Source organism: Sapajus apella, unplaced genomic scaffold (assembly GCF_009761245.1).
Source record: "Sapajus apella isolate SASKATOON/1434 unplaced genomic scaffold, GSC_monkey_1.0 scaffold130, whole genome shotgun sequence".
NCBI lineage: Eukaryota > Metazoa > Chordata > Mammalia > Primates > Cebidae > Sapajus > Sapajus apella.
In genome coordinates, this window is record NW_022437070.1 from 2,874,822 (window position 1) to 2,901,849 (window position 27,028).

At 50.4% G+C, this 27,028-nt stretch overlaps 2 protein-coding genes across 2 annotated transcripts in view; both read right to left on the reverse strand.

The window, feature by feature from the left end:
- CLPTM1 (CLPTM1 regulator of GABA type A receptor forward trafficking) overlaps positions 1 to 18,140 on the reverse strand; it is a 35,707-nt gene extending 17,567 nt beyond the window's left edge. Inside the window, exons 1-3 of the mRNA XM_032262846.1 lie at positions 17,903 to 18,140; positions 11,468 to 11,580; positions 629 to 766 (exon numbers count right to left, since the gene is read on the reverse strand). Of these exons, the coding sequence (XP_032118737.1) occupies positions 629 to 766; positions 11,468 to 11,580; positions 17,903 to 17,974 (323 nt within the window). The 5' untranslated portion in view covers positions 17,975 to 18,140. The remainder of the gene's footprint in view (positions 1 to 628; positions 767 to 11,467; positions 11,581 to 17,902) is intronic.
- An 8,245-nt stretch (positions 18,141 to 26,385) lies between these two features.
- Positions 26,386 to 27,028, reverse strand: part of APOC2 (apolipoprotein C2) — a 4,334-nt gene continuing 3,691 nt past the window's right edge. Inside the window, exon 4 of the mRNA XM_032262693.1 lies at positions 26,386 to 26,787. Coding sequence (XP_032118584.1) covers positions 26,697 to 26,787 — 91 coding nt within the window. The 3' untranslated portion in view covers positions 26,386 to 26,696. The remainder of the gene's footprint in view (positions 26,788 to 27,028) is intronic.

A 27,028-nucleotide genomic window follows, 5' to 3' on the forward strand; every position in this document is an offset into this window, starting at 1 on the left:
TCCCAGCTACTCGGGAGGCTGAGGCAGGAGAATTGCCTGAACCCAGGAGGCGGAGGTTGCGGTGAGCCGAGATTGCGCCATTGCACTCCAGCCTGGGTAACATGAGTGAAACTCCGTCTAAAAAAAAAAAAAAAGCACGGTGAGCCAACGAGAACTTCCTCCTTTCTCAAGACCCCACGGCCATGTTTGCTCAGAAAAGTCTAGACTGACAGGTCTAAACGCTTTTGCTTTGGACGCTCCTGAAGCCCTGCCCATGCCCAAGCCCACTATGGAAGTGCAGGTCTCCCCTCCTTCTGTGCCCACCTCCTGACAGCCTCTGCTGGCTCCCTGCCCTCCCCACCTCTCACACTCCCTCCCTTGCACACCTCCCTCTGCAACCTTTAAAGGCTGAACATACTTGTGAAATACAACATCCAAAGACCCTGGTTAGATATTTTAACCAAAAGTATTTGCTTTTTCCTTTAGGTGACACAGGTCTCACGTGACGGGGATGGACCCAGAGTTCCTCAACCCTGGACCTGCTTTCCTAGACCTGCCAGTGATCAGGAACCTGGTCTGTCCGGACTGCTGACATCACTCCTCCACAATCCGCGCCTCCTCACCCCATCATCTCCCAACTCTGCCCTACTACCCGGCAGTTACCATTAAAGTGTCTTTGGGGAACAGGTTGCGGCTGGCGATGCGTGGGGCTCCTCCAGGGCCCGCCTGGTCCTGAGGGGCTGGCCCTCGGCGAAACCAGCTGCTAATGGCCCAGATGATGAAGATTCTGAGGAGAGAAGCAGCAAGGTGGTGAGTCCCCCAGCCTTGGCTCTCCGCCACAGACCCACCTGACTTCCTGCTGACTCAGCACATGCAGCGCCTGACCAGGACCTGGTGACCAAGTCAGGGAGCCCCTGAGAAGATAGTCGCAGGGCTGGCAGGAAGATAAGATGTCCCCAAAGACCACATCTGGGGAGAGAGCCCAGATGCCACCGTTTGACAGTGCGGGGGGGGTGGCAGTGCCCTGGTCTGCATGCAGACCCCCTGACTCAGTCCTCCAGGAGCTCCTGGTGAGCATAGGGCTGCAGGGGCTGACTCTCGAAACCTCAGACTGGGAAACCTGCCATCCAACCCCCGAAATCCCCCAAGAGGATGCTAAGAATCTGGAACCCCTGGCCGGGCACGGTGGCTCACGCCTATAATCCCAGCACTTTGGAAGCTAAGGCAGGTGGATCATGAGGTCAAGAGATCAAGACCATTCTGGCCAACATGGTGAAACCCTGTATCTACTAAAATCACAAAAAAATTAGCTGAGTGTGGTGGCACACGCCTGTAGTCCCAGCTACTCAGGAGGCTGAGGCAAGACAATGAATTGCACCCGGGAGGTGGAGGTTCCAGTGAGCCGAGATCATGCCATTGCACTCTAGCCTGGAGACAGAGTGAGATTCCACCCAAAAAAAAAAAAAAACCAGAATCTGGAACCCCTTCAGTGTGCAGACGGGTGAACTAAAATAAATAAATTATAAATAATAAACATTAAGATTTTTAAAAGAAAAAATCTGGAATCCCAGCACTTCAAAAGCACAGAACTGGGGATTGTTAATGGCTACAAAGAATAGAAAGAATGGGGCGGGCGCGGTGGCTCACGCCTATAATCCTAGCACTTTGGGAGGCCGAGGCGGGTGGATCACGAGGTCAAGAGATCGAGACCATCCTGGTCAACAAGGTGAAACCTCGTCTCTACTAAAAAAATACAAAAAATTAGCTGGGCATGATGGTGCGTGCCTGTAGTCCCAGCTACTCGGGAGGCTGAGGCAGGAGAATTGCTTGAACCCAGGAGGCAGAGGTTGCAGTGAGCCGAGATCGTGCCATTGCACTCCAGTCTGGGCAACAACAGTGAAACTCCGTCTCAAAAAAAAATAAAAAAATAAAAAAAGAATAGAAAGAATGAACGAGATCCAGTATTTGACAGCACAACAGGGCCACTATAGCCGACAGTAATTTAATTATATATTTAAAAATAATCTGGCTGGGCGCAGTGGCTCACACCTGTAACCCCAGCACTTTGGGAGGCTGAGGCAGCTGGATCACCAGGTTAGGAGTTCAAGATCAGCGTGGCCAATATGGTGAAGTCCCATCTCTACTAAAAATACAAAAATTAGCTGGGTGTGGTCGAGGGCACCTGTAGTTCTAGCTACTCAGGAGACTGAGGCAGGAAAATTGCTTGAACTCAGGAGGCGGAGGTTGCAAGTGAGCTGAGATGGCACCACTGCACTCCAGCCTGGGTGACAGAGCAAGACTCTGTCTCAATAAATAAATAAATACACAAATAAATTTAAAAGTATAATTGGGTCTGGTGCGGCAGCTCACACTTGTAATCCCAGCACTTTGGGAATCTGAAGCAGGCGGATTCCTTGACCTCAAAAGTTCGAGACCACGCTGGGCAACATGGAGAAACCCAGTCTCTACTAAAAACACAAAAATTAGCCAGGCATGATGGCAGATGCCTGTAATCCCAGCTACTGGGACGGTTGAGGCAGGAGAATCACTTGAACCTGGGAGGAGGAGGTTGCAGTGAGCCGAGATCATGCCATTGCACTCCAGCTTGGGAGACAAGAACAAAACTGTCTTAATAAAAAAGTAGTAGTAAAGGATCTTGGATTTGCAGGTCTAGGCAAAAAAAAAAAAAAAAAAGTAAAGGAGCCTTATAAGCTTCTTCATGTGCCTGAGGACATCTGCTAGGTGTTTTCATAGGTGACAAAAATGCTAGCCTAGGCTGGGCGTGGTGGCTCAGCCTGTAAGCCCAGCATGTTGGGAGGCCTAGGTAGATGGATTGCTTGAGCCCAGGAGTTTGACACCTGGGCAACACAGACATTGTTCCTACAAAAACTACAAAAATTAGCCAGTTATGGCAGCACATAGCATGCCTATAGTTCCAGCTACTCAGAGGCTAAGGTGGGAGAATCACCTGAGCCCAGGAGGTAGAGGCTGCAGTGACCCATGACCATGCTACTGCACTCTAGCCTGAGCGACAGAGCGAGACTCTGTTTCCAAAAAAAAAAAAAAAAAAAAAAGAGAAAAGAAATGCTAGCTAGCCCAGGGCACATATGACATATAAGGTAACCAGAGACCTACCCTACAGGAAACTAAGACCCAGCAAGGCACAAGCCTCCACCCTAGGAAGGAGGGAACCAGGCGGCCTGCCCATTCCCAGGAGTTGCACACCAGGTACGCAGGGCCAAGTATACAAAGCCACTCGTGGGACAAGAACTCAGGCAGGGCAGCTTAGGCCCAGAACCTGGTACAAGGAAACCTAGGTGTTGGTAACGTCCCCACGCAGCCGGCAGCAGCAAAGGTAATCCTCTCTGTAGGAAAATATGCTCATCCTAGCCCTGAAATTCCTAGAAATAACTTTTCAATATAATGCCCAGGACACAGACAGAGATAAGCCAGGCGCAAATGAAAACAAGACATTATGAGTGAGAACCAGCAGCAACAACAGATACCAAATACAAAAGGAGGCCTGGGCGTGGTGGCTCACGCCTGTAATCCCAGCTACCTGGGAGGCTGAGGCAGGTGGATCACCTTAGGTCGGGAGTTTGAGACCAGCCTGACCACCACGGAGAAACCCCGTTTCTATTTTTTTTTTTTTTTTTTGAGACGGAGTTTCGCTCTTGTTACCCAGGCTGGAGCGCAATGGCGCGATCTCGGCTCACCGCAACCTCCGCCTCTTGGGTTCAGGCAATTCTCCTGCCTCAGCCTCCTGTGTAGCTGGGAATACAGGCACGCGCCACCATGCCCAGCTAATTTTTTGTAGTTTTAGTAGAGACGGGGTTTCACCATGTTGACCAGGATGGTCTCGATCTCTTGACCTCGTGATCCACCCGCCTCGGCCTCCCAAAGTGCTGGGATTACAGGCTTGAGCCACCGCGCCCGGCCTAACCCCGTTTCTATTAAAAATACAAAAAATTAGCCGGGCGTGGTGGCACATGCCTGTAATCCCAGCTACCTGGGAGGCTGAGGTAGGAGAACTGCTTGAACCCGGGAGGTGAAGGTTGCAGTGAGCCGAGATTGCGCCATTGCACTCCAGCCTGGGCAACAAGAGCGAAATGCTATCTAAAAAAGAAAAAAAAAAAAAAAAAAAAAAAAAAAGAGGCCAGTGGCTCCCACCTGCAATCCCAGCACTTTGGGGAGCTGAGGCGGGTGTATCACTTGAGGTCAGGAGTTCGAGACCAGCCTAGCCAACATGGTGAAACCCCATCTTTACTAAAAATACAAAAATTAGCCGGGGGTGGTGGTGGACACCTGTAAACCCATCTATTCAAGAGGTGGACGCAGGAGAATCACTTGAAACGGAGACAGAGTTTGCAGTGGGCCGAGTCTGGAAGACAGATTGAGACTTCATCCTAAAAAAAGAGTGTCCTTAAAGAGAAGAAATATTCCTTCTTGATTTCTTCTTCCCTCCTGTCACCTGGAATGTGGATGTGATGGCTGGATCTTCAGCAGCTGTCTTGGGCTATGAGGATAAGGGGCAAAACCTAGCAATGGTGGAACAACCAGCAGGAAGGAGTCTGGGTCACAGAAGATTTCAGAATCCTCGTCTGCCTCCATCCAGACTGGTGTATAAGAGAGAAATGAACCTCTGCTGTGCTAATGGAGGTCTCTTGGTTGCATACAGCCATGTGATTATTAAATGATACAAGTACTTATTAATTATAGTATTAAAGGACCACAAGCAGAACAGGTTAAGAGCCCAGCCTCTAAACTCCAATATCTTTGTCTGAAGCCCAGCTCTGCTACTTACTGTGACCACAGTGGTCAACTTCAATGGCTGAAACGGAGATAATAACAGTGCCTATCTCGTAGTTTACAAGCATTAAATGCATTACATTATACATATATGTTTTGTAGTGTATATATATATGAAATACACACACACATATTCCTCAGAATGGAGCCTGGTACATACCCAATAGGTGGCTTGGAAGTTTTAGCTATGACTGTTACTTTTTGGCATACCAAAAACTTTGGAGTGGAAAAACACTCAGCGAACTCTAGTGTGGGTGGGGTGCCTCCCTGCTGAGCCCTGATCAGGGGCAAGATCAGGCACAGGGACTTGCCTCTGCCTGTAGAGGCCACAAGACCCTGGGGTCCAGGGTCCCAGGGGCCATGGCCCAGCTGAACCATCTGCTACCTCCCCAAGTAGTCCTTGATACGTACTGCTGGGGAAGGTCTGGAACTGGCAATCTCTGGTGAGACCAATGCCTCCAACAGAGGCTCCCCTTTTAGTAAATACACCAAGGGAGGGTGTGAGCAGGCAGCCTGGCCCCTGGCTTAGCTTGTGGCCTGCGGGGGATATAACAAGAAAGAGTGTGAAGCTGGGATGCCCACAGGCAGCTTGGCCCCTGGCTTAGTGTGTGGCCTGCGGGGGTCCTAACCCCTCTGGGCTTCCAGGTCCCCGTATATTAAACAAGGCCAGGCCTTTTTGGATTCCAGATCCCCAGTCCCCCAAAGAACATCTGTGTATATCCACACCCACAGCTCTGTGGACCCTCTCAGAGGGCTCATGGCCACAGCCCTTCAGCCATGCATCAGGCCTGCAAGAGACTGGGCCTTTCTAATGCTTTCTGATGTACTTGAGTAAGCCAAGAAAACAGACATTAAATCCTCTCTCCCACCCCAAATAGGTATTTGACATTCACAGGTTCAGAAAACTCTTTTTTTTTTTTTTTTTTTTTTTTTGAGACGGAGTTTCGCTCTTGTTACCCAGGCTGGAGTGCAATGGCGCAATCTCGGCTCACCGCAACCTCCGCCTCCTGGGTCCAGGCAATTCTCCTGCCTCAGCCGCCTGAGTAGCTGGGATTACAGGCATGCGCCACCATGCCCAGCTAATTTTTGTATTTTTAGTAGAGACGGGGTTTCACCATGTTGACCAGGATGGTCTCAATCTCTTGACCTCGTGATCCACCCGCCTCGGCCTCCCAAAGTGCTGGGATTACAGGAGTGAGCCACCGCGCCCGGCCAGAAAACTCTTAAATATATGAAAAGACATATAATAAACTCTCCCTCCCACCCCATTCCTTTATATACCCAGTTCCTGCTCCACCTCCTACTCCAGGTAACCACATGTGCTCAAAACTACAGACATCACCCGCTATCTAGAAAGGCCATTTCCATATAATCAGCCTCAAGCTACAGGGAGTTCATGGGCCCCTGAAAACAAACCCTGAATTCCATTTTAAGAACTGCAGCCAAGATGGTCTCTGAGCTCCCACCCAAACTGATGTTTGATGCTGCCTAGTTCTAAGAAAGGAAATTAACCTACAGTGTGACTTGTATTAAAAACGTCTCTCTGAAGGAAGCTCCCTTATGCACTGACGTGGCAAGATTTCGAAGATATATTGTTAATGAAAAAAATCAAGGAGCAGAACAGCGTGTAAAACGGGCTACCTCTTATGTAAAAATGAAGCGAAAGATAAAAATAATTTTCATGCAGAGCTGCTTACAGCATGAAAAAAAAAAGGTGACATACAAGAAAATCTGAAGTCTTTACATGGCCGTGGGGAGGGGAGGTGAAGCGGAGACGATGAGGGACAGGGACCCACGACTGAGAAGCCTAGGGCACCTGGCAGGAATTTTTGAGGCACACGTGTCAGTTCTGCAACTCAACAGAGTGGGAGGTTTCTTTCCCGCACAGCTTCTCAGCATCCTGTGTGACGCTCTTGGAGGACACCAGGCAGGCGGTTCTGCTCCAGTCTAGAATGGGATCAGTGACTACATCAGGGATCATTAGGCTTTTCTTCTTTTTTTGAGACGGAGTTTCACTTTTGCTGCCCAGCCTGGAGTGCAATGGCATGATCTCGGCTCACCGCAACCTCCAACTTCTGGGTTCAAGCAATTCTCCTGCCTCAGCCTCCTGAGTAGCTGGGATTACAAGCAGCCGCCACCATGCCCAGCTAATTCTGTATTTTTACTAGAGACGGGGTTTCTCCATGTTGATCAGGCTAGTCTGGAACTCCCAACCTCAGGTGATCCGCCCGCCAAAGTTCTGGGATTACAGGGGTGAGCCACCATGCCCGGCCTCATGAGCTTTTTCTTTTTTTTAGCTGTTTTGCTATACATTTCCTAAGGTTTTTCTTTGTTTGAGACACAGTCTCACTCTGTTGCCCAGGCTAGAGTGTAGTGGTATGATCATGGCTCACTGCAGCCTTGACCTCCTGGGCTCAAGCAATCCTCCCTCTTCAGCCTCCCTAATAGCTGGGACTCCAGGTGTGTGCCATCACACCCAGCTAATTTCTTAGTTTTTTAAAGAGATGGGGTCTTGCTATGTTGCTCAGGCTGATGCTAAGGGCTCTTTTTCCCCCACACTGACTAACAAAAGGAATCACGGCCAACATGATCTGAGTGTGTGCCAGGTCCCGCACCCCTCGGCTGACATGAATTCTCCTGGAATCCTTTCGGTGCACCTTGAGTTAATTGTCAAGATTCCTGTCTGTGAGGCGGAAACTGAGCCTCAAGAAGGGTGATCGCCTAACCAGGCCCCACAGCTCAGAGGTGGCAGGGCTGAGATGTCAGCAAGTCTGTGCTCTTACAGGCTATTTGACACTACCCAGCCCCACCTTCACATTTTATTAGCTAATCCCCGCTCCTAATTTTTCTCTATTTTAAACAAATCTGTCTGAGCATCTGTATATAATCCCATTCAGGGCCAATTACAAAAGTGTGTGCTTGGCCAGGTGTGGTGGCTCAGACCTGTAATCCCAGCACTTTGCGAGGCTGAGGAAGGCAGATCACAAGATAAGGAGTTTGAGACCAGCCTGGCCAGCACAGTGAAACCCCGTCTCTACTAAAAATACAAAAATTAGTCAGGCATGGTAGTGCACGCCTATAGTCCCAGCTACTCGGGTGGCTGAGGCAGAACAGCTTGAACCTGGGAGGCGGAGTGGTGAGTGGAGATCATACCACTGCAGTCCAGCCTGGGCAACAGAGTGAGACTCCATCTCAAAAAAAAACAAACAAACAAACAAAAAAAAACAGGTGTGCACTTATGGGCTGGGCACCAATATATTACGCTTTTTCGTTACTTTTTTCTTTTCGTTCTTCTGTGTTGTTTGAATTACTCAATTTTGCAAAATAAATACATACTATTTTTTTTTTTTTGAGACGGAGTTTCACTCATGTTACCCAGGCTGGAGTGCAATGGCGCGATCTCGACTCACCGCAACCTCTGCCTCCTGGGTTCAGGCAATGCTCCTGCCTCAGCCTCCTGAGGAGCTGGGATTACAGGCACGCGCCACCATGCCCAGCTAATTTTTTGTATTTTTAGTAGAGATGGGGTTTCACCATGTTGACCAGGATGGTCTCGATCTCTTGACCTCGTGATCCACCCGCCTCGGCCTCCCAAAGTGCTGGGATTATAGGCTTGAGCCACCGCGCCCGGCCTACATACTATTTTTAAGTTAAGTGAAACCAGTAATAAGATTTTGTAGAAGAGATGAGTAGCTGCTCCTCAAAACCACTCTCCTGTTCCTCCTCAGTAACAGAAGCCCTGCTTTCCAGCAGGGTGCTCACTTTCCCAGATTAAAGACCACATTTCCCAGCCTCCCGTGCAGCTGGCCATAGCCACGTGAAGACGTTCTAGCAAAGGGGATAATTGTTTTATTATTTTTTTTTTTTTTTGAGACAGACAGAGTCTCGCTCTGTTGCCCAGGCTGGAGGGCAGTGGCACGATCTCAGCTCACTGCAACCTCCACCTCCCGGGTTCAAGTGATTCTCCTGCCTCAGCCTCCTGAGTAGCTGAGATTACAGGCACCTGCCACCACGCCCGCTTAATTTTTGTATTTTTAGTAGAGATGGGGTTTCACCATGTTAGCCAGGATGGTCTCAATCTCTTGACCTCATGATCCACTTGCCTTGTCTTTCCAAAGTGCTGGGATTATAGGTGTGAGCCACCACGCCCAGCGAGATAATTGTTTTAAACATCTCTCCTGTGCAATTCCTTCCGTCTGATAAGTAGGGGAGCTGATTGCCTAACTGCATGGTCTCTTATTTTGCTAAAATACATCTCTAAAAACCAAGTAATAAATAAAAGGAATGTCTATTTTGCAGAGAAATAAACAAAGGCTTAGAGCAGAGAAGGTGACTGTCACCAGGTCTAGGTAGGCAAGGATAGAACCCAGTGCCAAGCATATTCCTCACTACCACTCAGCGTCTCCCCAGGGCCTCAGACAGAAGTTGGGCTTTGAAAAAGCAGGCCCTGGGGGCCCACTGCCCAGGAATGGCATGCAAACAGACAGGTGAAAGGGCCACCACCAGGCAGTCGCAGAAGAACAACTGCTGTCTGATTCTACAAACAGGAGCTAAGTAGAGTAGTAAGAAGTCAGGGAGACAAGTGGAAAGGAGGCTGCCAGGTGGTGCGCGGCGGAAGAAATGGGGAGCTGGTGTCTGATGAGTGTGGAATTTCAGTTTGGGAAGAGGAAGTTCTCGGAATGGATAATGGTGATCAGGGCACAGTGTAGATGTACTCTGCCACAGGACGATATACTTAAAAATGGCTAAAATAAGCCGAGCGCGGTGGCTCATGCCTGTAATCTCAACACTTTGGGAGGCTGAGGCGGGTAGATCACCTGAAGTCAGGACTTCGAGACCAGCCTGGGCAACATGGTGAAACCCCATCTCTACTAAAAATACAAAAATGAGTCGGGTATGGTGGTGGGCACCTGTAATGCCAGCTACTCAGGAGGCTGAGCAGGAGAATTGCTTAACCCAGGAGGCAGAGGCTGTAGTGAGCTGAGATTGTGCCACTGCACACCAGCCTGGGTGACAGAGAGAGTGAGTCTCAAAAACAAAACAAAACAAAAAGGTTAAAATGTAAACATGGGTAAAAATGGTAAATTTGATGTTATGTGCAGATGTGGGCTGAACCAGTCTCCCAAAATTCATGTGTTGAAGTCTTTTTTTTTTTTTTTTTTTTTTTTTGAAAAAAGGTTCCCTCTTTTTCCAGGTGCCAGGCTGGAGTGCAGTGGCGTGATTTCGGCTCACTGCAACCTCCGCCTCCCAGGTCCAGGCAATTCTCTTGCCTCAGCCTCCTGAGTAGCTGGGACTACAGGCGCACACCACCAGGCCCAGCTAATTTTTGTATTTTAGTGGGACTGGGTTTCACTATGTTAGCCAGGATGGTCTCGATCTCTTGACCTCATGATCCACCCACCTCAGCCTCCCAAAGTGCTGGGATTACAGGCGTGAGCCACCGCGCCCGGCCTATGTGTTGAAGTCTTAACCTTCAGCACCACTGAAACTGAATTTAGAGAGAGGGTCTCTCCAACTTTTTTTTTTGCGATAGGGTCTTGCTCTGTTGCCCAGACTGGAGTGCAGTGGTGTGACCTTGGCTCACTGCAGCTTCAACTTCTGAGGCTCTAGTTAGTGATCCTCCCGCCTCAGCCTCCTGAGTAGCTGAGACTACAAGTATGCGCCCCCATACCTGGCTAATTTTTTTTTTTTAGATGGAGTCTTGATCTGCTGTCAGGCTGGAGTGCAGTGGCGTGATCTTGGCTCATTGCAACCTCCACCTCCAGGGTTCAAGCGATTCAAGCGATTCTCCTGCCTCAGCCTCCTGAGTAGCTGGGACTATAGGCGCATGCCACCATGCCCAGCTAATTTTTGTATTTTTAGTAGAGACGGGGTTTCACCATGTTGGCCAGGATGGTCTTGATCTCTGGACCTTGTGATCCGCCTGCCTAGACCTTCCAAAGTGCTGGGATTACAGGCATGAGCCACTGTGCCCGGCCAGATTTTTTTATTTTAGTAGAGACTGGGTCTCATATGTTGCCTAGGCTGGTCTCAAACTCCTGGGCTCAAGCGATCCTCCCGACGTGAACTCCCAAGTGCTGGGGTTATGGGTGTGAGTCATCATGCCTAGCCCAGATAGGGTCTTTAAAACACTAAGGTCCAGTGGGGTCATTATGGTGGGCCCTAATCCAGTATGACTAGTGTCCCCATAAGAGAAGCTTAGGACTCAGACACATACAGAGGAAAGACCACAGGAAGACGCAGGGAGAAGATGGTCTTATGCAAGCCAAGGAGAGAAGCCACAGGAGAAACCACCCCTGCCCACACCTAGATCCTGGACTTCCAGTACCCAGAACTGCAAGAAAATTCATTTCTGTATTTTTGTTGTTTAAGCTACTTGGTCTGTATTACTTGTTACAAAGGCCCTAGCAAGCCACGTCAGTATTTTTTGTTTTTATTTTTTTACAAATCAGGCAGCCCCTACAAACCAGAATAGGCTCAGGGAAACTGCCTATTTCAGTATATTTTCCCAGGGAAAAAAAAAAGAAAAAAGGTTTAGAAAACATTCCATCATTAAAAAAAAAAAACTCTACCAATACAGTAATGATTGCCATTCTCAGTTGTCAGCTGATTTTTCCTTTCTTCCTCATGCTTTCATTTGAATGTTTTCAGTGAATGAACCCAAGTCCCGTCTGCTCACCTGAACAGCACACCTTTGATGACCTGCCAGGCATTGGGTGCTGGCTGGGGCGGTGCGTTCTGAGGCTGGGTCTCCGCCGGCGCGTCTCTCCCGATGCTGCCATTGCTGGTCACCTGTGCGGGACAGAGACCACAGTAAGGAGGGAGAACAGACACAGACGCTGTCTTAGACACCATCACACACGAAGCTGGGCACATGCTGTGCAAAGGGTGGGTTTTTATCAATAACTGGAGAATGAATCAGGGAAAGCACCTGGGAAGGTGGTGTCCTCTTCTTTTAGGAGGAAAACACTCCCTGAGTGCCTCCTCTGTGCTGGGGACCTACTGGTAACCCAAACCCAGACAGTCCTTTACTGTCCTCCTGGAGTTCGACAGCCTGGCAGGGGAGACAGACTCATCTCTAGACAGTGACTGTCCAGAGTGCGGCTGGAATGCAGGAGCCTCAAGAGGCACCTGGGGTCCAGCAGAGGGGTCGGGGTGACTTCCTGGAGGAGTGAGTATCGCAGCTGAGACCCAAAACATAATAAGTTGGTGGCGCAAAGGAAGAAGTTAGAGAAGCAGCAGGTGCAGAAACAGAAGATGAGAGATACAGTCTGATTCTGATGACTGCTGTTCCCTGGGGCTGGAGCCAGGATGCAAGGAGGTGGCTATCAGGGACAACAACAGAAGGAGTCCAGTGGCAGGTGCCAGGTTCTTCAAGGCTGGGGCTTAGCTGAAGGGGCCTTCCCTGGGCAAACCATTCCTGAGATCCCCTCTGTGCCCAGCCCTCCCCTCCAAGGGCCCCTGGTCCAGCAGGTGAGACAGACAGAAAAATACAACCAGATTATCATCTGTTACCATGAGCCACGGCCACAGGACGTGTATGTGACGGCACACAGCACACTAGCCCTGAGGCCACAATTATGACCAGCTCCATCTGGCTGCTGAGCAAAGCGAGGCCCAGAGAGATGAAGCCACTTGTCTGGTCACTCAGGAAGGATGAACGCAGAGGCAGAATGACAGAAGAGAAGTGGGCGAGGGAGTCAGGCAGGGCTTCCCAGAGGAGGGCTCTTCACTCAGACACAGAAGCTCACAATCAGAGGCTCTCCAAATGTCAGGTTGGGAAGGGGATGTTCTGCTCAACCTTCGTGCACCCTGCTGGTTCCCCAGTGCTGTTCTCATTCACCCCTCCTCCCAAAGTCCCCTCAGCCATCAGCCTTCAAGAGGCAGAAGCAGGGCTGTCATGGTCACAGTTAGCTTGGGAACACCAGCGGCACAGAGCAGGGGTGTGATAAACACCCGTGAAGCCACTGCTGTCTAAAGGGCTCGCCCTGGACACTCAGGTCACCCAAACCCAGGTCCCACTGAGGCTCCAGGACCCAGCCTTCCCCTCCACAGCCCCCAGCCCATGCCTCTGCAATGTTTTTGCTGTTCACCTCACTTACCAGATAGCAAATGCCCCAGGAGCATGGGGGGCCACATTTGTTAAATGTTTCACTCGTCACCTCCTGTCCCCTTCCCCAGCAAGAGCTCTTTCCTGTAAAGAGCCCAAAGCACAGGACAGCACTATAGGGGCTCCAGGTTCAAACGGACCTGAGCTATAGTCCTAGTCCCACCATTCTTAGCTGTGATACCTTGAGCACATCACTTCACCCCTCTGACCTGTGGACCAGGTTGTGAAAATACTGGCACATTTTAGACAGAAATTTGGGCCCTGTTTGCCCAGAGCTGGGGATCCAGAGGGAAACACATCAGAACAGTAAACAAGGTAATTAAAAATCGTATATGGAAGACAAGGAGATGGAAGTGACAGCAACTGAGTTGGGGACAGGGACCCACTTTGGAGTGCGTGGTCAGAGAGGTCTCCCTAAGGAGCTCCCTTTGATGTCCGGGTTGTCTGGGTGAGACCCTCGAGCTGAGACAGAGGCAGCCATATTCTAGTGAGGAGATGTATGGGGCGGGGGCCCCCTACTCAAGGCCAGCCTGGCTCCTGGGAGACTTATGGGTCCGAGTAAGGCCTTCAACGGGTCTGAGCTGATTTGGGGTCAGGAATGGATGCTTGGCGCCAGGTAAGGATTTGAAGCCACATCTGGCTGACTCCCAGGTCTCTTCTCTTACCTGTTAATGACGGGCAATCTGGCTGGGAACCTTCCCACGGAAAGGCAAGTTAAAACCACAATGAGATGTCACTTCACACACATTAGGATGACTAGCATCAGAGAGACGGACAATCACAAGTGCTGTGGATGCGGAGAAACGGGAACCCTCGTACACTGCTATGGGGAAGGTAAAAGTGCAGCCACTTCGGAAAATGTAGCAGTTACTTAACGAGTCATATGTGCACCTACTACACAATCCAACAAACCCAACCTGGATGGCTGCCCAGGAGGCAGAAAACATGCAGCAGGCCGGGTGCAGTGGCTCACACCTGTAATCCCGGCACTCCTGGAGGTCAAGACAGGAAGATCACTTGAGCCCAGGAGAGTTCAAGACCAGCCTGAGCAACAGAGCAAGACCTCATCTCTATAAAAAAAAATGTAAAAATTAGCCAGGTATGGTGGTACATGCCTGTGGTCCCAGCTACTCAGGAGGCTGAGGTGGGAGGACTGACTGAGACTTGGAGGATGAGGCTGCAGTGAGCCAGGATCGCCCCACTGCACTCCAGCCTGGGTGACAGAGGTGACTCTGTCAAAAAAAAAAAAAACAGCCGGGCACGGTGGCTCAAGCCTGTAATCCCAGCACTTTGGGAGGCCGAGGCGGGTGGATCACGAGGTCAAGAGATCGAGACCATCCTGGTCAACATGGTGAAACCCCGTCTCTACTAAAACTACGAAAAATTAGCTGGGCATGGTGGCACGTGGCTGTAATCCCAGCTACTCGGGAGGCCGAGGCAGGAGAATTGCCTGAACCCAGGAGGCGGAGGCTGCGGTGAGCCGAGATCGCGCCATTGCACTCCAGCCTGGGTAACAAGAGCGAAACTCCGTCTCAAAAAAAAAAAAAAAAAAAAGAAACAAAACACAGCCACACAAAAGCTTGTATGTGAATGTTCATAGCAACATTCCTGCTAATAGTGAAAAGCTACAAACAACCTAAATATCCTTTGAGGAGTGAAAGAATAAACTGTACCATGTCCATGGACTTCTACTCAGCAGTGAAAAGGAACAACTGGGAGCATGTACTTTAGACTTCCCCAAAGGCCGAATTTCCCTGATCCTAGGTTGTAAAAAATAAAATAAAAAGGAACAACCGCAGACCTATGCAACATTGTAAACCTCAAACCCATTTTGAGTCTCTGCTGCCTAGGGCTGGGAGCAGCAGAGACGGCAAAAGGGAACTTTTTGAGGGGACAGAAGCTTTCTCAGACCAGACCTTGGTGATGGCTGCACCACACAACTGCATAAATGGACCAGGAGCCACTAAACTCTATCCTGACAACAGGTGAATATTACAGCATCTAAATTATACTCCAATAAAGAGTCATTCTCAGCCAAGTGTGGTGGCTTATGCTGGTAATCCTAGCACTGTGGGAGGCCCGGGCGGGCTGATCACTTTAGGTCTGGAGTTCAAAACCTGTCCATATTAAAAATACAAAAATTAGCCAGAAATCACTTGAACCCAGGAAGCAGAGGTTGCAGTGAGCCAAGATCACACCACTGCACTCCAGCCTGAGTGACAGAGCAAAACTCCGTTTCAAAAAAAAAAAAAAAGTCAGGCCGGACGTGGTGGCTCACGCCTGTAATCCAAGCACTTTGGAGGCCAAGGCGGGCAGATCACCTGAGGTCGGGAGTTCAAGACCAGCCTGACCAACATGGTGAAACCCCGTCTTTTAAAAAAAAAAAAACAAAAAAAAAGTCACTCTCCTCAACTCCTATTTCCCTCAGAGTATAGGCCAAGTGCTCTCCATGGCCTCCAAAGCTTGGCATAATCTGCATCTGACCCCACCCACCTCTCTCCCCTCACTCATGGGCTCCAGCCTCCTCGCCATCCCTTCATCACACCAGGCACCTCCCACCTCAAGGCCTTCGTACTCGCTAATCCTTTGCCTGAAACGCTTTTCCTTGTGTATCTTTGGGACTCCTTCTCTCACTGCCTTCAGGTCTTTGTTCACGCGTCACCTCCTCAGAGAGGCCTTCCTAGACTACCCTATTTAATTGCAACTTTTCTGTCCCCATCCCAGTTTTATTTCTGTCCATGGCACACACAGCCATCTGAACTGCTGTTTTTCTTATTTATCTTGTTCACTGTGTATCCCCATCTGCGCTTCCCCTAAATCCAGCTCTAACTAGAACATAAGGGCAAGGGCCTTCAAGAGGGCAGCACCTATTTTGTTCACAGCTGTATCCCCAGCATCAGCACAAGGCCTAGCATGTAGCTGACTCAATTTGCATTTGCTGAAGGAATGAATGCAAAACTGTGGGTTCTGTGTCTGAGTTTCTGGCCATAGGAGCAGGCTGGCTAAGGCAGGAGACAGGGCCGAGGGTCTGTCCACTGCGCACTAGGCTCCAGCCGTGGGAGGAGCAGTGGCTGTGGACACATCAGTGACTAAGACACAGTTCCTGCTCTTGGATCTGCTCGTCCACGGGCGCAAGCAATCCCCAGCAATATCTGCTAAGGGGCCCAGGAAGTAGCTGAGACCACCAGGGCTAGGCAAGAGCAGGAGGAAGCTAGGTTTTGCCACATGTCTTCACTGGATCCACCGTGGGCATCAGGAATTCCACCTCAGCCCAGCCTCTGTTTCAAGATCCGCTCATTCCACAAACACTGAGCACCTCCCCTGTGTCCGGCCGTGGTGAGCAGCGCTAAGGAAGCAGTGGTGACCACGACAGTCCTGGCTCTGCCCTCCTGGGGTTCCCAGTCCAGTGGAGGAGCCCAGTCCCCAGACAGAGAAGCCCAGTGGAGGCAGGGCTGGGACAGGGGAGCCCAGAGAGTCAAAGAGGGCTTTCTGCAGGAGGGGACATCTGAGATCCGTAGGACACACATCAACCAGCTAACAAGGGGAGAGACCTGTGCATTTACTATGAGCAAAGGGACTGAGAGGCAATTAAAGAGGTTTAGAAATAAAATAGGTTCAGAGCAGTGGATCTTCCCTAGGGCAGTAGTTCTCACAAGGAAGCCTTTGCCCCCCCTGCTCCTGGAACATCTGTCAATGTCTGCAGACATTTTTGGTTGTCACAACTGGGAGGGGTGTCCATGCTACTGACATCTGGCATGTAGAGGCCAGGGATGCTGCTAAACATCCTAAAATGCACAGGGCAGCCCCCAAAACAAAGCATTATCCAATTCAAAATGTCAGTAGTCCCGAGCTCCAGAAATCCTAGTCTAGTCTGAAGAAAAGAGTCGGATCATGCAAGGTTGAGATTTATTAAAGAATTTGTACTTTACCCTAAAGGCAAAGGGGTAAGTCTTGATTGTTTTTAAGCAGAGTTGGTACAAGAGAATGACTTGATCCTTCTCTGGGATCCCCCAGTCCCTGACACAGACTTTTGTCACCAACCTAATGATTCAGGATTATAACTCTTTGTTTACATGTCAGTCTCCACTCCCCTCCACTCTCGGAGAGCAGGGACATGGCTCGCCCTCCTGTCCAACCTCTGCATTTGACACGGGAGAAATAAAGGCCTAAAGAGAGAAAGGAACTCACCCAAGGTCATACAGAGAGTCAGCTTCATTCTCCCCTCTCAACCCGCACTCCTCTCCCCTGAGCTGCCTCCCACATGTCAGTGACATCCCAGTGGGTGGGTCGACAGCACCTTGATGTCTCCATCTATTTCCCAAATGCCTGAACGGTAGCTGCCTGAAATGGTATGTTCTGCAGTGTGTTTAATTAAGGCAGCAGTGGGTCAGAAGTCATCCGCACCTGGACTAATTAACCCACAGGACTAGTTTACGTTAAAAGCACATCATACCAGTCCCTGTGTCAGCAATATCTTGTATGAAGTTACAAACCTAACCGGGATGACCTTCTGGAAGCGCCTTAGTCTCACTGTTCCTTGGATTCCCGTCTGTAAAATGGGTCTGTCGGCCGTGCTGATAATCCTGACTTCCCCAGAGCTAGAAAACTCCCAATTAATGACTGCGCACACCTCAAGCACTACAACGAGACTCTGAACGCCAGACGACTGTAGAACCGGCCTTGGAGGCTGGAACCCCGGAGTCGAGAACCCAGCGCGCCAAGATACAAGCCTGCATTCCTCCGAGGCACTGTCTCCCCGGCTCGAGCGACGAACCTGGTGGCTGCCCGGCGCGAGCGTGCAGGAGACCCGACACGCAACAGGGCCCCGTTCCCGGCACCGTCCGGCCTCTCGGGCTGTCCGGCCCCGCCTGGGCCGGGTATTCAAGGTCCCTCTGGGAAAGGAGCCCCCAGTGCACGGGATTCTGCGACAAAGAGTAGGACACGCCCTGTGGGAGGCCCCCCGGCTGGGGAAGAATACCCTCAGTCCCCTCTCGGCCTCCGTACCTGACCGGAGCCGCCTCCCCCGGCCGCCACCACGGCGCTGCGGGCCCCGTCCGCCTCCTGCGCCGCCGCCATCTTCCCGCTCCGGGTCCCCGCCCCCGCCACCAGCCCGGCCCCGTCCCCGACGGCGCAGCGCAATCGCGCGAGATTTCACGCTTTCCTAGCCCCGCCGGGCCACCGTATCCTGCACGAGCGCCTTAGCCACGCCTCTCGGGAGGGCCACTTCCGGTTGCGAAAGGGCCGACCAGGCCACCGTATTCCTCTTCCCTGCAGCCCATTTGTTTTCACGTAATAGAAACGCTGTATGCTCCGAAATCCAGGACTTTCTCTGCCAGCATGCGCCTCCCACAAGTTCTGTCCCTTCCGCCCCGTCGCATTAACTCGACTTTTAGAGTTTTATGAGCCTTCCGGGTCATCCTGTCCGCTTATCCCTGCAGATTCTTCGAGTCCTTTCGTTCCACGTTTCTTGAGCTTTACCGGCCACAGTACAGGCTTCAAAACACGCCTTGTGTCGTCATAGGAACTTTTCTGGGAACCGTATTGGGATTGGAAGAGCAGCCTTCTACCCAGTACCCTCGTCCTGTTACTCTTCTTCCTAACACAACTCCTGCGTCCAAGTCTCCTGAGCTCATAGTCTTTTCAGTGTATTTAGAGTTCCAATTCCAGGGGACTTACGGCCAACACACCTCCGATGAGACCCTATCAGACACCCCCAAGCTTTCAGGCAGCCCTGCTTAGCATGCGTGCGCGTTCCCTTAGTGGTCCAAACCTCGCATCCCTGAACTCGGCTTCACGGACTCTGAGAATTCCACAATTTTTCGTTAGCTGTGTGTCTTCCTACAGTTCTAATCCTGGACATGTGCTGAGAGACCCCTGGCTTGGAGAAGGTGTTACGGAGGCCCAGAGAGGACAGGATTTTCAGAGGCTGTTAACCCTTCATCCATGAACTTGGGTGGAGGTCTGGCCTGGGTTCAAACCCTTGTCATGCTACTGACCGGTTAAGAGATCCTGGACAAGTTACTTTTTTTTTTTTTTTTTTGGCAGAGCCTCGCTCTGTCGCCCAGGCTGGAGTGCAATGGCGCGATCTCGGCTCACTGCAACCTCTGCCTCCCGAGTTTAAGTAATTCTCTTGCCTCAGCCTCACAAGTAACTGGAATTACAGGAGTGCGCCGCCACGCCCCCCCCCTTTTTTTTTTTTTTTTGCATTTTTAGTAGAGACGGGGTTTCGCCATGTTGGCCAAGCTGGTGACAAGTAACATCTCTGTTTGAGCCTCAGTTTCTCCCCCTTTTTAAACTAGCGATTATAATCATAATTGTTATTCGTCTTTCCTTTTTGCCCTGTTGTGTTATTTGGGAAAACGTAGTTAGCTAGCGAATGTAAAACATGAGGTCTTGGGCCTCATGCTTAAGTGGTCAATATTCGACGTGCTGTGATTTTGAACTTTATATATATTACCTGGAGGGAGTGCAAGCTTTGTATTGGGATATTCTAAATATTTGTCATTTTATTATCTGTTTCCTCCACTTTTCTCTAGGTCTCAGCTCTTAATAATAGTATCTCTCGCTCTAGGAAGCTCTCCCTGAGCCCATTTCCCATTCTTCCTGGCCCACTCAGATCCTCCATCCTACTCCTGATCACTTTGTGTCATCTCTGTCAGGGATGGGTGTGTCTCCCCAACTGGGCAGGCTGACCTGGGACTGTTGTGGTCACTGCTGTATCTCCAGCACTGCCCTGGGGATGATTCCTGAAAGAAAGTATGAGGCTCTCAGCCGGGTGTGGTAGCTCACGCCTGTAATCCCAGCACTTCCGGAGGCTGAGGCAGGCGAATCACGAGGTCAGGAATTGGAGACCAGCCTGACCAACATGGTGAAACCTTGTCTCTACTAAAAATACAAAAATTAGCCGGGTGTAGTGGTGCGCGCCTGTAATCCCAGCTATTCGAGAGGATGAGGCAGGAGAATCTCTTGAACCCGGGAGGCGGAGGTTACAGTGAGCCGAGATCTCACCATTGCACTTTAGCCTGGGCCTCAGAGTGAGACTCCACCTCAGAAAAAAAAAAAAAAAAAAAAAAAAAGGCCAGAGCACTTTGGGAGGCCGAAGCCCGAGGTGGGTGGATCACAAGGTCAGGAGATCAAGACCATCTGGCCAACATGGTTAAACCCCGTCCCTACTAAAAATACAAAAATTAGCCGGGTGTGGTGGCGCGCTCCTGTAATCCAGCTACTCAGGAAGCTGAGCCATGAGAATCGCTTGAACCTGGGAGGCGGAGGGTGCTGTGAGCCAAGATCGCGCCACTGCACTCCAGCCTGGGCGACAGAGCAAGACTCTGTCTCAAAAAAAAAAAAAATTTAAACTAGCTCACTGCAACCTCTGTGCTCTGTGGTGGCATGCACCTGCGGTCCAGCTACGCTGAGGCTGAGGTGGGAGGGACGCCGGATCCCAGGAGTTCGAGGTGGCAGTGAGTTGTGATCACACTACTGCACTCCAGCCTGGACGACAGAGTGAGACCCTGTCTCTAAAAAAAGTAATAATCATAATATGTAAAAACTTCTGCCATTCCTACTTTAAGTCACAGGACAGACTCACTCTTCTCTCCACTAGGGGGCGCAAAATACTGATCGGGGCTGTGATTTCAGGTTCTAAGAGAGAAGGGGACTGGGGATCCAAACTTTAGGTCCTGAGGAAAAGGAATTGGGGGATCCCAGACTCTTGAGTTCTAGGGAAAGAAGAATCTAGGGGCCTGGACTCTGGGGGTCCTGAGGGGAATGGGGTTCTGAGAAAGGAAGGAGGAGTCTGGGTCGAGCACCAGGGTTGGTTGGAAGCGGAACTGGTCCGGGCAGTGCTTTAGTTTGGCTCCAGTCCGTGGGAACCAAGTGCACAGAGCAGGGATTGTTCCTACAGGATCTACCCCTCCCCACCACCCCCTGCGCTTGGCAGCCTCAGTTCTTCCCAGGCCCCGGGTACTCTGGGGCATTACCCGCAGTCCCTCCCCAGGGCGCCTGTTTTCTACTGGACTCACTGCCCAGCCTCAGGACCTGGGAAAGCTGCCCCAAGAGTGTTGAAACCCTGACTGGAAGTTAATGGAGAATACAAGCTGTGGATCCCCAGAGACCAGTTGCCCCACCCATGGGACTTGGGAAGCAGGACCACCCTGGACCCCCTCAGGATACAGGAATCTCGGCCCCCAGCCTTCTTCATTCATAGTCCCAGCACTGGCCTCCTTCAGACCACAGAGCCTCTGCTTATTTGTACCTTCTGCCTTCTGTGCTTTTTGCTTGCAATTAAGTTTTTCTTTTTTCTTGTTTTTTGAGACAGAGTCTTGCTCTGTTGCCCAGGCTGGAGTGCAGTGGTGCTATCTCGGCTCACTGCAACCTCCGCCTCTCAGGTACAAGCGATTCTCCTGCCTCAGCCTCCAGGTAACTGGGATTACAGGCATGTGTCACCACACTCAGCCCTTTTTTTGTTGTTTTTGTTTGAGTCAGGGTCTCCTCCATTGCCCAGGCTGGAGGGCAGTGCTGCCATCTCAGCTCACCGCAGCCTCGACCTCCTGGGCTCAAGCAATTCTGCTGCCTCGGTCTCCTGAGTAGCTGGGACTACAGGCAGGTGCCACCACGCCCAGCTAAAATTCCTCTCTACTAAAATTTTTATCTTTTTAGTAGAGATGGTTTTCACTGTGTTGGCCAGGATGGTCTCGGGATCTCTTGACCTCAGGATCTGCCCGCCTTGGCCTCCCACAGTTCTGGGATTGCAGGCATGAGCCACCACACCCAGCCTGTACTTTTTTTTTTTGAGACAGAGTCTCTCGCTGTGTGCCCCAGGGTGGAATGCTCTAAGGTTGGCCACACCCAAGGCTTTGAGGGCTTCAGCTTCACTCTTCTTCCTTGTCTGTATTGGTGTCTGAAATTAACTTCTCCCTTTCTTTTTGTTCCCTGAGGGCTAGGGTCTCTTCATTTGTGGCCTCAGGATAGAGTAGAGCTCCTGGCTGTAACAGTAATGTTATTACTATTACTAATAAGGAGACAACAGTTAAGAAAACATATTACAGGCTGGGCGCAGCGGCTCAAGCCTGTAATCCCAGCACTTTGGGAGGCCGAGGCAGGTGGATCACTTGAGCTCAGGAGTTCAAGATCAGCCTGGCCAATATGGTGAAACCCCGTCTCTACTAAAACCACAAAAATGCTGCCAGGCGCGGTGGCTCATGCCTGTAATCCCAGCACTTTGGGAGGCTGAGGCAGGCAGATCACCTGAGGTCGGGAGTTTGAGACTAGCCTGGCTAATATGGTGAAACCTATTTCTACTAAAAACACAAAAAATCGGCTAGGCAGGCATGGTGGCGGCTGCCTGTAGTCCCAGCTACTCAGGAGGCTGAGGCAGGAGAATCAATTGAACTTGGGAGGCGGAGGTTGCAGTGAACCGAGATGGCGCCAATGCACTACAGCCTGGAACAGAGCAGACTCTGTCTCAAAACAAAATAATAATAAAATAAAATAAAAATACAAACATAAGCCCGGCATGGTGGCACATGCCTGTAATCCTAACTACTCAGGAGGCTGAGGCAGGAGGATTGCTTGAGCCCAGGAGGCAGAGGCTGCGGTGTGCTGAGACTGCGCCATTGCACTCCAGCCTGGGCGACAGAGGGAGACTCTGCCAAAAAAAAAAAAAAAAAAAAAGGAGAGAAGAAAACATACTACAAAGCTATAATCATGAAAACCATTTGCAATGGACCCGTGGCTTTTTGAGGGGGCACATGAGGAGGGCAGGACTGTCTTTTCCTTGCCATGTCCCCAGAGCTAGGTAGGGTCTCAGTAATGCATGTGGGATGATTACATGAGGTTTGTCAATGAGCACAGGCTCTAGAGGGCTTTTTTTTTTTTTTTTTTTTTTGGGGACAGAGTCTTGCTCTTTCACCCAGGCTGGAGTGCAATGGCATGATCTCAGCTCACTGCAACCTCTGCCTCCTGGTTCAAGTGATTCTTCCATCTCAGCCTCCCAAGTAGCTGGGATTACAGGCACCCACTATCATGCCTGGCAAATTTTTGTATTTTGGTACAGATGGGGTTTCACCATGTTGGCCAGGCTAGTTTTGAACTCCTGATCTCAGATGATCTGCTCACCTTGGCGTCCCAAAGTGCTGGTATTACAGACGTGAGCCACCGCACCAGGCCTAGAGGTCTGTCTTCTTGGGGCCCAGCCAATGCAGCACTGACCTGGGCACCATTCTCCCCTCTGCCACGGGATCATTATACACTAACTGCATTGGCACATTTAAAGTGTCGGCACAGGCCTGGTGCAGTGGTTCACTTCTGTGATTCCAGCACTTTGGGAGGCCAAAACGGGCAGATTGCTTGAGTCCAGGAACTGGAAACGTTAAATGTGTGCTCTGAATGAAGAGACCCCCCCAAACAGGCTTTGTGTGAGCACCATGGCTATTTATTCACCCAGGTGTGGGCAGGCTGAACCCGAAAAGAGAGTCAGCAGAGGGTGGTGGGATAAGAGTTGGTTTTATAGGTTTGGGGTAGGCAGTGGGAAGTTACAGAAGTTACATTTCAGGGGGGGTTTTGCAAGCTGGGAGAGGGTTGTAGGGTCTGGAGTCATGAGGTTGACTAAGGTCAGTTACAAAGTCCAATTGCCATATCAGTTAAGGCAGGAAGAAGGAACAATAGAAGAATGTCTCAAAGTTAATTAGGCACCACAGGGGTTGGTCATTCTCCTTTTTGTGGTTTTTCCAGCTACTTCAGATGTTTTAATTCTAGGAACTCATTTGGAGTGTACATGCAGGTCACAGAGGTTGCTTATTACATTGTACGTGGCACAGTCCGTCGGCCTAAAAGACATTACAGAGACTAGCCTAGGCAACAGGGGGAAATTCTGTCTCTACTAAAAATACAAAAAATTAGCCAGGTGTGGCAGTGGGCATCTCTAGTCCCAACTACTTGGGAAGCTGAGATGGAAGGATCTCTTATTTATTTATTTATTTATTTATTTATTTATTTTTTTTGGGACGGAGTTTCGCTCTTGTTACCCAGGCTGGAGTGCAATGGCGCGATCTCGGCTCACCGCAACCTCCGCCTCCTGGGTTCAGGCAATTCTCCTGCCTTAGCCTCCTGAGTAGCTGGGATTACAAGCACGCGCCACCATGCCCAGCTAATTTTTTGTAGTTTTAGTAGAGACGGGGTTTCACCATGTTGACCAGGATGGTCTCGATCTCTTGACCTCGTGATCCACCCGCCTCGGCCTCCCAAAGTGCTGGGATTACAGGCTTGAGCCACCGCGCCCGGCAGAGATGGGAGGATCTCTTGAGCTCAGGAAGTCAAGGCTACAGTAAGCCAGGATCCCACCACTGCACTTCAGGAACGTGGGTGACAGAACTTATCTCAAAACAAAATAAATAAAAAACGGCCGGGCGCGGTGGCTCAAGCCTGTAATCCCAGCACTTTGGGAGGCCGAGGTGGGTGGATCACGAGGTCAAGAGATCAAGACCATCCTGGTCAACATGGTGAAACCCCGTCTCTACTAAAAAAATACAAAAAAAAAATTAGCTGGGCATGTGGCGCGTGCCTGTAATCCCAGCTACTCAGGAGGCTGAGGCAGGAGAATTGCCTGAACCCAGGAGGTGGAGGTTGCGGTGAGCCGAGATCGCGCCATTGCACTCCAGCCTGGGTAACAAGAGTGAAACTCCGCCTCAAAAAAAAATAATAAAATAAAATAAATAAAAAACGAAGTGTCAGTCCAGGAACTGTGAGACAGGAAAATAGGGTCTGGAGGCAGGGAACAGCTGTAGATGTTACTGCAGGAAACTGCTGTAAATGGCTTTGTGACTTTCCTCATCCTCTCTATTTGCATAGGGCTTACCAGAAGTAACCAGTGGCGGGGAAATCCTCTAGGGGGAATTTAAACTCCCAAAAACTCTGTAACAAGGCTTTTGAACTGCTATGCTAGGGCCGGCTTCCACACTATGGAGTGTACTTTTCATTTTCTTTCCTTTTTTTTTTTTTTTTTTATTTTTTTTTTTGTCTGTGAGACAGAGTCTCTATCTGTCTCCCAGTCTGGAGTGCTGTGGTGAGATCTCGGCTTACTGCAACCTCCGCCTCCTGGGTTCAAGCAATTCTTCTGCCTCAGCCTCCCGAGTAGCCGGGAGTATAGGCACATGCCACCATACCTGGCTAATTTTTTTGCATTTTTAGTAGACACGGGGTTTCACCATGTTGGCCTGGCTGGTCTATCTCCTGACCTTGGGATCTGCCCGCCTTGGCCTCCCAAAGTCCTGGGATTATAGGTGTGAGCCACGGCACCCGACCTATACTTTGGTTTTCAATAAATCCCATCATTCCTCCTGCTGCATTTTTTTTTAAGAGACGGGGTCTCACTGTTTTGCCCAGGCTGGAGTACAGTGGCTATTCACAGGTGTGATCCCACTACTGATCAGCATGGGAGTTTTGACCTGCTCCGTTTCTGACCTGAGCTGATTCACCCCTCCTTAGGCAACCTGGTCCCCTGCTCCTGGGAGGTCACCATATTGATGCTGAACTTACTGCAGACACCAGATCAGCATAGCGCACTACAGCCCAGAACTCCTGGGCTCAAGCAATCCTCCAGCCTTAGCCTCCTGAGTAGCTGGGACTACAGGTACACGCCACCGCGCCCGGCTCCTGCTGCATTTTAAAGGAAGAAAAATTAAGAAAAATTATTGAATTAATTGCTTTAATAGCAAGAAAAAAAAAAGAAAAAAAAAATCCCTTCTTCCTTGTTTTTTCATTTTCTCCAGTTCTTTGTTCGAGACACCAAGAACCTGGAACCATCCACCGTTAACAGCTGGACCCTGACAGAAGCCACTGTGCACTATCCGTGTCTATGATTTGTCATTTTACAGATGAGAGAGCCAAATTTTGGCCTGATACGGTGGCTCATGGCTGTAATCCCAGTACTTTGGGAGGCTGAGGTGAGTGGATCACTTGAGGTCAGAGTTTGAGACCAGCCTGGCCAACATGGCAAAACCCTGTCTCTACTAAAAATATAAACATTAGCCAGGCATAGTGACACAGGCCTGTAATCCCAGCTACTCCAGAGGCTGAGGCGCAAGAGAATTGCTAGAGCCTGGGAGGTGGAGGGTGCATTGAGCTGAGATTGCGCCACTGCAGTCCAGCCTGGGTGACAGAGTAAGACCCTGTCTCAAAGAGAGAAAGCCAGACTTCAATAAAGAGTAGTCTCTAGGCCAGGTGCACTTTGGGAGGCTGAGGTGGGTGGATCAAGAGGTCAGGAGTTTGAGACCAGCCTGGCCAACATAGTGAAACCCCGTTTCTACCAAAAATACAAAAATTAGCTGGGTGTGGTGATGTGTGCCTGCAGTCCCAGCTACTCAGGAGACTGAGGCAGGACAATCACTTGAACCCAGGAGGCTGAGGTTGCAGTAAACTGAGATTGCGCCACTGCACTCCAGCCTTTGTGACAGTGAGATTCTGTCTCAAAATAAAAGAGTAATCTCTAATTGCTGTTATGATTATTTATTGTTACTATTGACTCCTTTATTCCCATGGACCAGGTTAGGGCTCCATACATATAGTAGGTGCTCATTAAATGCTGGCTAGACTGAGTCAGCCCCTCCATCCTGGCCCCTGAGTCCTCAGAAAAGCAGTGACATCCATGAAAAGGAACTTGAATTGTTTTTTTATTGAGAAGAATTCGGGCTAGAGATGGGAGCATGATGCAAGAGCTACTGGGAAGGGGGAGCTCAGTCTGAAACTGGGGGGCCAGGAGAGGGGGGACTCTCCCCTTACCCACAGATTGGGGATATGGCCGTCACTCCTCTCCCCTCAGCATAGAAAAAACCTGGTCAGTGAGAATGCCCGCATAAGTGCTCATGGCTGCTGTGCTTTTGCTGTACATGTCCCTGGGGAGAAAGGACAGAGGGTTAGAGGAAGGAGGGGCTGGGGGCCTGGACTCCTGGGTCTGAGGGAGGAGAAGGGGCTGGGGGCCTGGACTCCTGGGTATGAGGGAGGAGGAGGGGCTGGGGTCTGGACTCCAGAGTCTGAGAGAGGAGGAGGGGCTGGGGCCTGGATCCCTGGGTGTGAGGGAGGAGGGGTTGGGGCCCTGGGCCTGAGGGAGGAGGGACTGAGGCCTGGATCCCTGGG